The sequence below is a fragment of the Cetorhinus maximus genome, chromosome 7, assembly GCF_964194155.1.
Source record: "Cetorhinus maximus chromosome 7, sCetMax3.hap1.1, whole genome shotgun sequence".
Taxonomy (NCBI): Eukaryota; Metazoa; Chordata; class Chondrichthyes; order Lamniformes; family Cetorhinidae; genus Cetorhinus; species Cetorhinus maximus.
Genome location: NC_135885.1, coordinates 43,942,541 through 43,955,676, shown reverse-complemented (window position 1 = coordinate 43,955,676; position 13,136 = coordinate 43,942,541). Strand labels below are relative to the sequence as shown.

The following is a 13,136-nucleotide window of genomic DNA, read 5'->3' as shown; positions in this document are numbered from 1 at the left end:
GTTTCAGAGGTTGGCAGCTCCAGACAATCTTAAACCCACAAGTTTTTCCCTCAATCTCGGTGTGTTCGTTCAAAGAATTGTAAGTCATTTGATTTAGAAATGTCGGCCACAGGATATTTAATAATTCTACCATGAAACTGAGCTGAAAATAGTAAAATTAACATAAGCTTTGGGACATTTAAATTCTTACTTCCCAGAAGCGAGTGCCGTAAAAAGGGCTGTGGTTTGGCCTCTCCTGTGCTATGCCTTGGCCTGTCTGGTTTTCTATGATGGAGGTTTTTAAGGAGTAGCCAGTATTGGAAGGCTGGCCAATGCTGGCAGGTAAGCATGTATCTTTTCCTGTGATTGGCATCAGTCGGAACAGATTTGGGCGATAATTTTAATTTATTTGGCAAACTCTTCGTTCACTTAAGCAGCAACAATAGTTTCGCTTCAAAATAATTCAATAAGAGAAGTTCAGAGAGCGGCAAGCACCACTCTATCTTGCTTTTGTGGATCTCACAAAATTATTTGACATCAGGGTCAGACCTGCCTCTACCGAATACTATGGAAAATCCGCTGTCCTCCCAAGCTTGAAGTCTTATACGGTCCTTCCATGATAACACACATGGCACCATTCAGTTCAACGGCTCCACTTCTGACAGTTTTGAGATCATGAATGGGGTGAAACCGGACCACGTCTTAACCTCTGCTCTTTTTGGTATCTTTTCTCTGTCCTACTGACCCTGTCGACATGGAAGGGGTGCACCTTACAAACAAGCAGACGGGAAACTCCTCAAACTTTTAAGACTGAAAGCCAACACAAAAGTATAGCACGTCTTGATCAGAAAACTGCTGTATGCTGATGATGCTGCATAGCTGCCCAGATGGAAGGCCAGCTTCAAAGGCTCATGGTGTGTCTATTCCACACTTATGTCATGTTCTCCATCACCATCAGTGTTAAGAAAAATGTAGTTATGGGACAAGGTGTTGTGTCTCCATTTGTAATCAGACTCTAAGCACACCACCAGATGCAGTCAGCAAATTCTATTACCTTGGATCTACAGTGACAGACAACCCATCTTTTGACAAAGAGCTCATATGCATTGGAAAGGCAGCCACCAGCTTTGGCCGACTAACAAAATGAGCATGGACAAACATCAAACTGATCCACAGGACCAAGATGCTTATCTGTAAGGCGTGCCTCTTCAGCATTTTGCTGTATGGCAGCAAAGCCTGGACAACGTACACCTAACAACAGAAAAAGCTCAATAATTTCTATCTCTGGTGTCTATGATGCATCCTTGACATCACATGGAAAAGCAATGTCACCAATGAAGCAGTCCTTTCTATGGCAAACATGCCAAACATGCTTGCACATATCAAACAAAGACGACTTCACTGGCTTCAGCATGTACACAAGATGAACGATGGGCACATCCCCAAGGGTATTACATACAGGGAGGTAGCCTGTGCCAACAGGCCAGCAGGGTGCACTAAGTCTGCTTCAAGGATGCTGTCAAAAGAGACTTGAAGCCCTCAACATAAATAACAACAATGGAATCTATAGCTGAAGACTCTTGCAAATTGTGACACCAGCTGTGGGCAGGAGTTTGCCACAATGATATGTGGTTTCAGAAACTCCAAAGCAGATGCCAGCTCTGCAAGGCATCAACAAAGTTCATCCTGCACCAATGGCAAGAGACAATTTCATGTCTGGCACTTGTGGCAAACTTAACCTTTCTAGAGATGTCTTGCTCAGCCACCAAAAGAAGTGCAGCAGATGGTCTCATCTGATTTCAAAGTCCTGAGGCCACATTCCCATCATCTCTCACAGAAAGAAGGATGCCAACCAATTCAACATATAGGAAGCATAATTCATAAATCTCAACAAAAGTAGATTCCATGGAAAAACAAAGGCTCAATGAAAGGAATGGACAATCCATGGTGAACTAAGGAAATTAAAGATATTACAAGTTGAAAGAAAAGGTCTACAATGTTGCAAAGATGAGTAGTAATGCCAAAGGTTGGGAAAATTTTAGAAACCGGCAAAGGATGGCTAAGAAATAAAGGAAAAATAGATTATGAGAGTAAACTAGCAAAAAATATAAAAACAGATAGTAAGAACTTAGACAAGTATATAAAAAGGAAGAGAGTAGCTAAAGAAAATGTTGGTCCCTTAGAAAATGAGATTGGGAAATTAATAATGGGAAACAAGGAAATGGCAAAGACTTTGAACAAGTATTTTGTATCAGTCTTCATGGTAGAAGACAGTAAAATCATCCCAATAATAGTGGAAAATCGGGGAGGGGGGTAAAAGGAAGGAACTTAATCAAGATCACAAATGGAAAATTACTAGGAAGACCATTGGGACTAAAGGCTGACTAGTCTCCTGGACCTAATGGTCTGCATCCTATGGCCTTAAAAGAAGTAACTGCAGAGATGGTGGATGCATTGCTTGGAATCTTCCAAAATTCTCTTGATTCTGGAAAGATCCTAGTGGATTACAAAAATACAAATGTAATGGCCCTATTCATGAAAAGAAGGAGACAGGAAGTAAGGAACCATAGTCCAGTTAGCCTAACATCTGTCATTGGAAAAATGCTGGCATCTATTATTAAGGAGATAGTAGCACAATATTTAGAAAACTGCAATAAAATCAAGCAGTTAAAAATGGTTTTATGAAAGGGAAATTGTGTTTGACAAATTTATTGGAGTTCTTTGAGGAAGTAACAAGCAGGCTGGATAAAGGGAAGCCAACAGATGTAGTGTATTTGGATTTTAAAAGGCATTTGATAAGGTGCCACAGAAAATGTTACTGCACAAAAAAAGCTCAAAAGGTTACTGCGCAAGATGAAAGTTCATGCTTTTAGTGGTGGGGGTGGGGGGGTTGGTGGGGGGGGCAGGGGGAAAGTAATATACTAACATGGATAGAGGATGGGGAATTGGGGAATTAATAATAGGAAACAAGGAAATGGTAAAGGCTTTGAACAAGTATTTTGTACCTGTCTAGTGTAGAAGACACTAAAATCTTCCCAATAATAGTGGAAAATCGGGGGGGGGGGGGGGGGTGGTAAATGGGGATAAATGTGTCATTTTCAGGTTGGCAACCTATAACTAGTGGGGTGCCACAGGGGTTAATGCTGGGGCCTCAATTATTTATAATCTAGATTAATGGCTTGGTTGAAGGGACCGAGTGTATTGTAGCCTAATTTGCTCATGATACAAAGATAGGTAGCAGAGCATGTTGTGAGGAGGATACAGAGTATGCAAAGGGATATAGATAGGTTAACTGAGTTGGCAAACATTTGGCAGATGGGAGTATAACGTGGGAAAATGTAAGGCTGTCCACTTTGGCAGGAAGAACAGAAAATCAGAATATTATTTAAATGGAGAGACACTGCAGAACACTGTGGTACAGAGGGATCTGAGTATTCCCGTACATGAATCACAAAAAATTATCATGCAGGTACAGGAAGTAATTAGGAAGGCATATGGAATGTTGGCCTTTATTGCAAGGGGGATGGGGTATAAAAGTAGGGAACTCTTGCTACAACTGTACAGGGCACTGGTGAGTCCATACCTAGAGTATTGAGTACACTTTTGGTCTCCTTACTTACGGAGTGGCAATAGGTGATAATCTGCAGGAGGTTTCCTTGCCCGTGTTTGACCTGATGTTATGAGACTTCATGGGATCCAGAGTCAATGTTGAGGACTCCCAGGACAAATCTCTCCCGTCTGTATACCATTGTACGACCACCTCTGGCAGGTATGTCCTGCCGGTGGGACAGGACATACCCAGGGATGGTGATGGTGGTGTCTGGGCATTGTCTGTAAGGTATGATTCCGTGAGTATGACTATGTCAGGCTGTTGCTTGTCCAGTCTGTGGGACAGCTTTCCCAATTTTGGCACAATCCCCTAGATGTTAGTGAGGAGGGCTTTGCAGCGTCGACAGGGCTGGGTTTGCCGTTGTCGTTTCTGGTACCTTGGTCGACGCCAGGTAGGCCCGTCCGGTTTTATTCCTTTAATACTTCATAGCGGTGTGATACAATTGAATGAATTGCTAGGCCAATTCAGGGTAATTTAGAGTCAATCAAGTTGCTGTGGGTCTGGAGTAACATGTAGACCAGACTAGTTAAGGACAGCAGATTTCCTTCCCTAAAGGATATTTATGAACCAGATGGGTTTTTATGACAATGGTTTCACGGTCACTTTTACTGAGACTATCTTTTCATTTCAGTTTTATTAAAGCCACTTGCCATCCTGACTTGGAAATATATCATCGTTCCTTCACTGTCGTTGGGTCAAATTCCTGGAACTCCCTCCTTCATAGCACTGTGTGTACCTACACCACATGGACTGCAGCGTTTCAAGAAGGCAGCTCAGCACCACCTTCTCAAGAGCAATTAGGGATGCGCAATAAATGCTGGCCTAGCCAGCGGTGCCCACATCCCATGAATGAATTAAATAAAAAATTAAATTTAAATTCCACCTGCTGCCATGGTAGGATTTGAATCCACTTCCCAGACCATTAGCATGGGCCTCTGGATTACTAGTCCAGTGACATTACCACAATGCAACCACCTGCCCAATCTGATTCAGATGGTATCTCTGCCAATAATAGCAGGGATGTGCGATTAATCTCTGCCCTTGATGTGGCGGGAGTAACATGTGTCAATACTCTTTATGTTTTCAGAACTCAGTATTCATCCTTGCCAATCGAGTGCTATTATTACAGTTTACCTAAGTGTCTAACCTCTGACAGTCTATCATGGATACTTCACTGTGTTGGAGACCTTTAATGCCAAATCAAAAGCAACTCAGTGATATTCAGTACTAAAAAAAAAACTTCCTTGCCCAAATGTAATGTGTAATATACAATACTTATTGCAAATGAAACTTGGTAGAATATTAAAAAGGTTCTCTTACCCCAAATCGTCAGAAGAGCGCTCGGTGTCGGAGTCTGGATAATGACTATGAGAAAGAGATGAGAATTTATTGCACACAGAGTGTACCAGCTCCAGATGCATAAAATGAAAATAACCATAACACAAAGGACAAGGCCAGGTACGTTTTGTGGATTTTATCTTACAATGAATTTCTGAGTCTTTCACTCTCTAGAAAACTAAGGGCAATTACATTGATTAATCTGGTTCTGCAAATGACAAAATAATAATAAAAGTGATCAACCATTAACTTATCCTTAACACTGTTTCTCTCATATTAAAGAATTTCTCTTACAATATCCTATGGATGGAGATACCATCACAGTGCGAAGACACCAGGTGTCATCAAATCCTCTGTGGCAAAAACCATCTAATAAAAGTATCTTTTTAATCTTTTGTACTTCTCCAGACAATGCACTTTAAACTTGATTTTTCAGAGTGAATCAAATGTTTTGATACACCTCCAATTTCATTTTTACTACTTTACCCCATTCCTTCATTTTCGGCCTATTTTCTCCTCTCCCATTCCATCAAGATCCCAACTGCTAGCTAGGGTATGGTTCCATAAATGCTAGTTATCCTCCAGTACCTCACTCAAATGGGCCCTTTACATCTTACTGATAAGCATCATTAGATTTTTATGCAAACAAGCCATGACCTCACCATTTTGTCACCAAACATCTAAAAAGTCTACACTTCTAATAGGTTGATGAATAATGATTAGATGTGATAATGCTGACTCTTCCTAAGGCATAGGGAGTGCCACAATCACTAACCAGCTGAGAGATGCTAGCTCAGTACAGATCAAGGATCGAACCAGGTTTATACAGCTCAGATACTCAAAGCCAGCTGACCTCTCAGGAATGACTATTTTACTGTTAGCTAATTACTTTTAGCTGTTCTGATTTGTCCATGAATTTAGATTCATAGTAAGTTTTCATAAATATTTTTGAAAAAGGGGTATATTTTTCTCTCTCAACAATGATAACAAGTAACGTGGATAACGACAACAGGGAGGGATGTGGCACACAACAAATGAGGACAAACTGGACCAAATATGTAAGAATGAAAGAACCCTGTTTAGCACAATTGATGGTTTCTAAGCACTACTGGTTTTGTGCAGTAAACTGGAGGACTATTTAGGTGCTTTGTATCATTTTGCTTTACCTTTCCTCTTCCATTATTGAGAAATATATTCCAGATATCTAGATAATTCAAATTAAACCAAAATCCAAAAATAAGCAGTTGTCTGGACTGCTCATTTGTGCCCTTACCCATATGTAATGCCAGCAATAGAACATTTTTTGAACCGCATGACGTTGCAAGTCAAGGTGCCAGTTTTGTCCGAAAATATGTACTTGACCTGCAAGGGAAGAACAAAAAAAACCACATTTAAATCTTTCACAAATCTAAATGTTTAAAATGAAAGAGCAGATGGGGTTTATTTACCACAGCAATAAATATCTGTGTACACATTCCAACTCTTTGCAGGTCCTGACTTTTAGGGTGAACTTCAGATATGGTTCTTCTTGATTAGATGATAATCTAAACTGACTGATCAAACCACCAGATTACACCCTGCTGTTCAGTCAAATTGCTGAAGGGTACATAATTCATGATGGTTTTAATGTTCTGTGTAATGACACATTCTTATTGTCATGTTATATCTGAGTTTTATTTGCCCATTATTTAATAACTTTTTACAACACTTTGTATTTCTTGTCAGATAATAGACAGAGTACTATGACATAAATTTTCAGGTTGAAGAAAAATAGGATCCAGCTTCTCATGGCTAAGAATTTAGCCATAGACACCAAGATGATGCCAGGGTCCATCTATGATTGGGGCAGATTTATTAGTGGTTATTAGTGGCATTACAAATACTTTCAGCATTGCTAACTCGGGAGAGGTGTGAGGAAATAATCCAAGCCCAACGCTCCCACTCCTGATCACTAACCAATAAGCAATGTTGGAACTAAGCTTTTCAGATGAGAACAACATTGGACTAAACTGTGATGCTCTCATTGTTGAACAGCTTGTTGACACTTATTGTCAAGGTTCATGGATGACTTATGGAAATTAAGAAGTGTTAGCATACAGTCACCCTTGGTTTTGAATTGAATCAATTTCAGGGGATCCTGTGAAAGCACTGCATAAGCCAGTTGCCACATTAATGTTACTGTAAAATCTCTTGGGAGATGCTCTAAAGCAATCATTCTGTAGAATATGTGTAAGTTGAGTTTACGATGTATAGTATTCTCCACAACTCAATGACAACAGGATCTGAATTGAAGTGTTGTAGTGTGTCATTTAGATGTGGTCTTTTATGTATGACTTGTGAAATTGAAGGTCAAATGTAGACTACTCCTTCATTAAGCTTCAAAATGAAACATAGGAAGTAACCTACAGGAAATAAGCAAATGCTTTTTGTTCAAAAATTAAAGGTAAAGATACTTTGATGGTTGGGCAATTTATCTAAAAATATTAACGAATGTAGTTTGACAGGTCAAGGTGTCATCAGTCAAACATTCCAGGTGCAGCAGGCCTTATGTTCCTAGATGGCTCAGCTATTGGAGCTTCAAACTTCACTTAAGTATTAGCATGACTGATACTAGGTTTAAACAACACTGTTGCTCTGATATCTAACACATTCAAAGCTGAACAGGCAACACACCTTCAAGGAATGTGACTACACTTCAAAAAAAAAGACAACAACTTGCACTTAGATAACACTTTTAACATAGAAAAGTGCTCCAAGGCACTTGACAGAAGCATAATGGGGAAAAACTTGACCAAGCCAAAGGAGGAGATATGAGAAGGGGTGGCTAAAAGGAAGAGTAAGGTGCAGAAGCAGACAGTTTTAAGGAGGAAATTCCAGAGCTTAGGGTCTAAACAGCTAAAATAATGCTCCCCAACTGTGGACGGAAAGGAATAGGGCTTGCAGAAGAGAACAGTTGGAATGATACACACATTTAATGCAGGAAACTTTCCCAAGAGTATTCAATTGCTATTCATTACAACTCTATTCACGGAGAGGGCAATCAAAGCTCCAAAAGAATATCTAATGTACACTACTAGAAACATGGTTTCTAAAAATTTGTTGACAGAAGCTGCACGAACCAAGAATGGGATTTTTGAAACGCCTAAGGAAACAGTCATAAAGCCATAAATACAAAAATATTATTGTAGGGAAGAACATTATAACATTGAGATCCTAAAGTTCGAAATTAAAGTCTAATATATTTTAACATTTTAAATTAATCCATGGCAAATAGAAAATAAAGTATTTTGCTGGAAATAAAAGCAAAGGTCAACTATATCCCATTTTCTGCTTCATGAAAAACAACATTGGAAATTCAGCGAGAACAATTCTGCTATTTAAATATTGTAGATGATGCCCACCTGGCCAAGCTCTTCGTTCAGATTAGAGGTTCTAGCCATTGCAGGCGTGTCTGTTTCTGGATGGTACATATCCATATCCTACAATATCCAAGGACAAATGAGACATCCAATTCAGAGCCCCTTACATGTACTACAATTTAAACATGTAACTACAATTTAGTTTACAAGTTAAACACTCTAGGACTGAATGATCAAAAATAATAATTTGTTTCCATATCTAATGACACATTGCTCAAAGATAATTGTCAAATATTGTGCATTATACTATTTCCCTTAAGCACAAGGAAAATATAGCAAATACGCTAAAAAAAATGCAACTGTACAATGAAGGAAATTACTTAAAGCTGATGAAAGTATTATTCCTTTGATATTTACAAAGATATCGTTCATCATTTTTTCTTCCTTTCTTAACAATTTTTCTCCCTTCCTCAAGGTCATTTCTTGCTGAGGTATAGATCTATGGGAGTTATCCTGTACTTTACCAAAATGGTTATTATTCATGTGTAAGTCATTCAATTATGAGGAACTATCAAAGATGATGCTCCATTCTGTCCAGCTAATATTCACACTAACTAATTCCAAGAGGTATCACTGGGCAGCAATCAAGAGCAGGAACACAGCAACAGATAATTGCAGTTTTTCTATTGCCAGGTTGGTCAACAAAACCAAGAATCAAAACTTTCTGGTCTGCTTGGCCCACTGAATAAACTCATTGAGCCATTCAGGAGCTAGCAATACATTATCTATATAACACACGTTTTAAAAAATACACATACCCAGTTAATAAAGAGCGCTTGGGTAAATTTGACAACTTCCAATGTTACTAGCAGGCTGATTGGAATAAGATTGTTGTAAAGGATGATGAAGGTAAGAAGGTTGTACCCAAAATTAGCTGAGACAGTACCTAGGAAAAGAAACAAAGTTACAATTAATTGTTTAACACATATCAGATCCAAACCTATGTTGCATCACATGACGACATAGTTTTATAGCCTAATTAAATCATTTTTAGGTTGCACTTACAACTTAAATAATACAGCAGAACTTATTTCAGATTTTAGCCGCAATATATGACTCCTGTCATATACATACATCTTCTATAGTGGGTACCATCTTCAACAAATTACAATAGCCCAGATTTTGCGGCCATAATGATGTCGAAACCTGTCAAAGTTCACCATCACTGCAACTGTGAAACTGACAAATTCTGGTGTCCACACATGGACCAGAACTTTGAGTTTGGTGGGCAGGCGCAGTCAGGAAATGGCCCGCTGCCCACAATCAGCCCCCGACGGTGATTTCATGCTGGCGGGCCGAGCATGAACGGCGGCTATCAATGGTTGGAAGGGGCAGGCGGGGGCCTGTCAGGTCCAATGGCAACCCAGCGGCCGGTTTGGAACCTGCAGAGTCAGGGCCTGGAAGGCTGTGGCGACGAAGACATCTCCGCTGTTGTCAGGAGAGTAAAAATTATGGATACCATGCAGACACCAGGCAGGAGGGCAGATCAGGTGGGCGCTCAGTTCCCCGGTTTTCTGATGAGTGCCTCGTAGTCCTCCTGGAGGAGGTGGCTGCCAAGACGGACACCCTTGTCCCCAGGGATGGAAGGAGGAGGCCACCACAGCTTACAAAAAGACCTTGGGAGGAGGTGGCAGTGCTGGTCAGCAGTCATGATGTGGTGCAGCACACCTGGGTCCAGTGCCACAAGAGGTTTAATGACCTGCTGTGCTCAGGAAGGGTGAGTACCATGTTGGCATGGAACAATGTGTTGCAGTGTTAAGGGCTGGCCAGCGCCACGTGGAGCTCAGGGGTGTTATATTCCGAGTGCCAATTGTCAAAGATGCTGGAGCTGGCCAAGGGGGCGAGCCCTGGCAGCTTGGCCTGAATGCCTTGCGGCTCAGGGGCTATGACTCGGATGTGCACTGCAAGGTGCTCCTCAGGTGGGGTTGGCCAAGCTGCAATGGCGCTGCAGGTAGTGGAATAATCAATGCTCCTCTATCCTTTCAGGAGAAGACGGTCCATTACAACATTGAAATGTCACAGACCAGTGGAGGCCCTGTTAACCTCCTAATCCTAACTAGATATGAACAAGACGCCTTGGAGCTGGAGAGGCACCTCGGTCAACCAGCCATGGAGAGGCTGGGGTGTCAGACAAAGGTAAGAGTGCAGTGCACAGAGGTGAGAGTTTCGGATGATGCAAACATTCTTATGTAGTCTCAACATTGATTGAGGCCTCAAAACTGGATTCCCCATTGACCATTGAAAGATGATGGCACCATGATGCAGATCTCCATGGTCCCACCAGGGTGCCTGGCATGCAGTGACAGTGTGATAGCTTAAACTAATGACATGTCATTGTTCTCCCTTAGGTTTGCCACCACGCAGCCAATTGCAGGACCCCGAAGACCCAACCCTGATGCCAGAGGACCACCAGGCTCCAGATGCACCTGCTTCACACCTACTCTCTGAACCAGGCACCAGCACAGATGCCAGCATCTTGGTGGGTGGTGGATCTTCAGCTAGAATGTCAGTGCACAGCAGTAAGAGCACTTCACACTCGCTCGAGGTGCAGGTAGAGTGTGCCCAGGGTGCCGGCATTCAGAGGACTACTGGAGACCAGGACGATGCTCAGTCGAAGGCAGATGATGAGCCTCTGGAGTCATCCATTAGATGACAGACGCTGGATGTCCAGTGAGATGTGCGGGAGGATCTGGCGGAGATCCATGAGGGTACGCGTGCCATGGTCTCTGTCATGGAGGAGTCCATGCGGAACATGAGCACTGTGTTGACCCTCATGGCCGAGCGCACTGCCTCCTCCATTGAGAGAGTGGCAACTCTCATGGAAAGGCAGCTCCAGGAACAGAATAAGGGATTCCTGGGGTTGCGCTCAGTTCTGAAAACCCTCACACAGCCAATGACCTCAGTGCCCGTGTGGGAGATGGATGAGGCACCCAGTATCCCAGCTAGGTGCCTGTCCATCAATGGTGAGCAGGGAGGTTCAGAGCGGCCTCACGTTGGCGCAAGAGCTGCCTGTTGTCTCTGCGGGCTTCTCTCAGGGTGCTCTGGATGACGGCAGCAGCTCCTCTGCCACTCTGCAAAAGGAGCACGAGAAGAGTCAGGAGTTGAAGAGGAGCACGAGAGGAGCCGGGAGTTGAAGAGGAGCGCGAGAGGAATCAGGAGTTGAAGAGGAGCGCGAGAGGAATCAGGAGTTGAAGAGGAGCGCGAGAGGAGCCGGAGTTGAAGAGGAGCGCGAGAGGAATCAGAAGTTGAAGAGGAGCGCGAGAGGAATCAGGAGTTGAAGAGGAGCGCAAGAGGAGCTGGGAGTTGAAGAGGAGCGCAAGAGGAGCTGGGAGTTGAAGAGGAGCGCGAGAGGAGCTGGGAGTTGAAGAGGAGCGCGAGAGGAGCTGGGAGTTGAAAAGGAGCTGGGAAAACAAAGGTGACTGAGGGAGCTGGGTGAGGAGGGAATGAGGTGATGCTTTGAGTACCGTGAGTACGGTCGGGTAAGTATTTACTACTTTTATCACATAGTTCTTAAGTTCTTATTTTGTGGTTCATCGTTTGTAAGGGCTATATTCTGTAACAATGAGGAGCAGGTAGGAAGGGCCCTAGAGTAATTGATATTATTTAATATTAAGTATCTTCCAAAAGATTTAATTTAATTTAAAGGGGTAAGTCATGGCAGGAGAGCTCAAAGCCGTGGTATGCTCCTCCTGCTCTATGTGGGAAGCTGGAAACATTTCCAGTGCCCGGGGCCAGCATGTGTGTGGCGAGTGTCTACTGCTGCAGTTCCTGAAAGCCTGGGTTTCAGAGCTGCAGCGGCGGCTGGGGACACTGTGGAGCATCCGCGAGGCGGAGATCATCGTGGATAGCACGTATAGAGAGGTAGTCAGGCCGCAGGCAAAGAATCCACAGGCAGGAAGGGAATGGGTGACCACCAGACAGAGCAAGAGGGCTAGGCAGGCATCTCCTGTGGCTATTCCCCTGCAAAACAGATATACGACTTTGGATACTGTTGGGGGGAATGGCCTCTCAGGGGAAAGCAGCAACAGCCAAATTCATTGTATCACAGTTGGGTCTGCTGCACAGGGGAGGAGCAAAAAAAGTGTGGGACTGCAATAGTTATAGGGGATTCAATTGTAAGGGGAATAGATAGCTGTTTCTGTGGCCGCAAACGAGACTCCAGGATGGTATGTTGCCTCCTTGGTGCTAGGGTCAAGGATGTCTCAGGGTGGCTACAGAACATTCTGAAGGGGGAGGGTGAACAGCCAGTGGTTGTGGTACATATTGGTACAAGCGGCATAGGTTAAAAAAAGGGATGAGGTCCTAAAATCAGCATATAGGGAGTTAGGAAGTAAGTTGAAAAGTAGGGCCTCAAAGGTAGTGATCTCAGGATTACAACCAGTGACACGTGCTAGTCAGAGTAGAAATCACAGGATATATCGGATGAATACATGGCTGAAGAGATGGTGTGAGGGGGAGGGTTTCAGATTCCTGGGACATTGGGACCGGTTCTGGGGAAGGTGGGACCAGTATAAACTGGACGGGTTACACGTGAGCAGGACCTGGACTGATGTCCTAGGGGGAATATTTGCTAGAATGGTTGGGGAGGGTTTAAACTAAAATGGCAGGGGGATGGGAACCTATGCAAGGAGTCAGAGTAGGAGGAATCACGGACAAGAACAAAAGACAGAAAGGGGAATAAGAAAAGTGATAGGCAGAGAAATCAAGGGCAAGAATCAAACAGGGCCTCAGTGAAAAATAGTGGGAACGGGACAAGTAATGTTAAAAAGACAAGCCTTAAGCTTTGTGCC

At 42.9% G+C, this 13,136-nt stretch overlaps 1 protein-coding gene across 3 annotated transcripts in view; it reads right to left on the bottom strand.

The window, feature by feature from the left end:
* atp8a2 (ATPase phospholipid transporting 8A2) overlaps positions 1-13,136 on the bottom strand; it is a 624,855-nt gene that overhangs the window by 399,984 nt on the left and 211,735 nt on the right. For all 3 annotated transcript variants that reach the window (XM_078545400.1, XM_078545401.1, XM_078545402.1), the window contains 4 exons: positions 9,105-9,232; positions 8,329-8,406; positions 6,201-6,289; positions 4,910-4,954 (listed from right to left, as the gene is read on the bottom strand). In XM_078545400.1, coding sequence (XP_078401526.1) covers positions 4,910-4,954; positions 6,201-6,289; positions 8,329-8,406; positions 9,105-9,232 — 340 coding nt within the window. The remainder of the gene's footprint in view (positions 1-4,909; positions 4,955-6,200; positions 6,290-8,328; positions 8,407-9,104; positions 9,233-13,136) is intronic.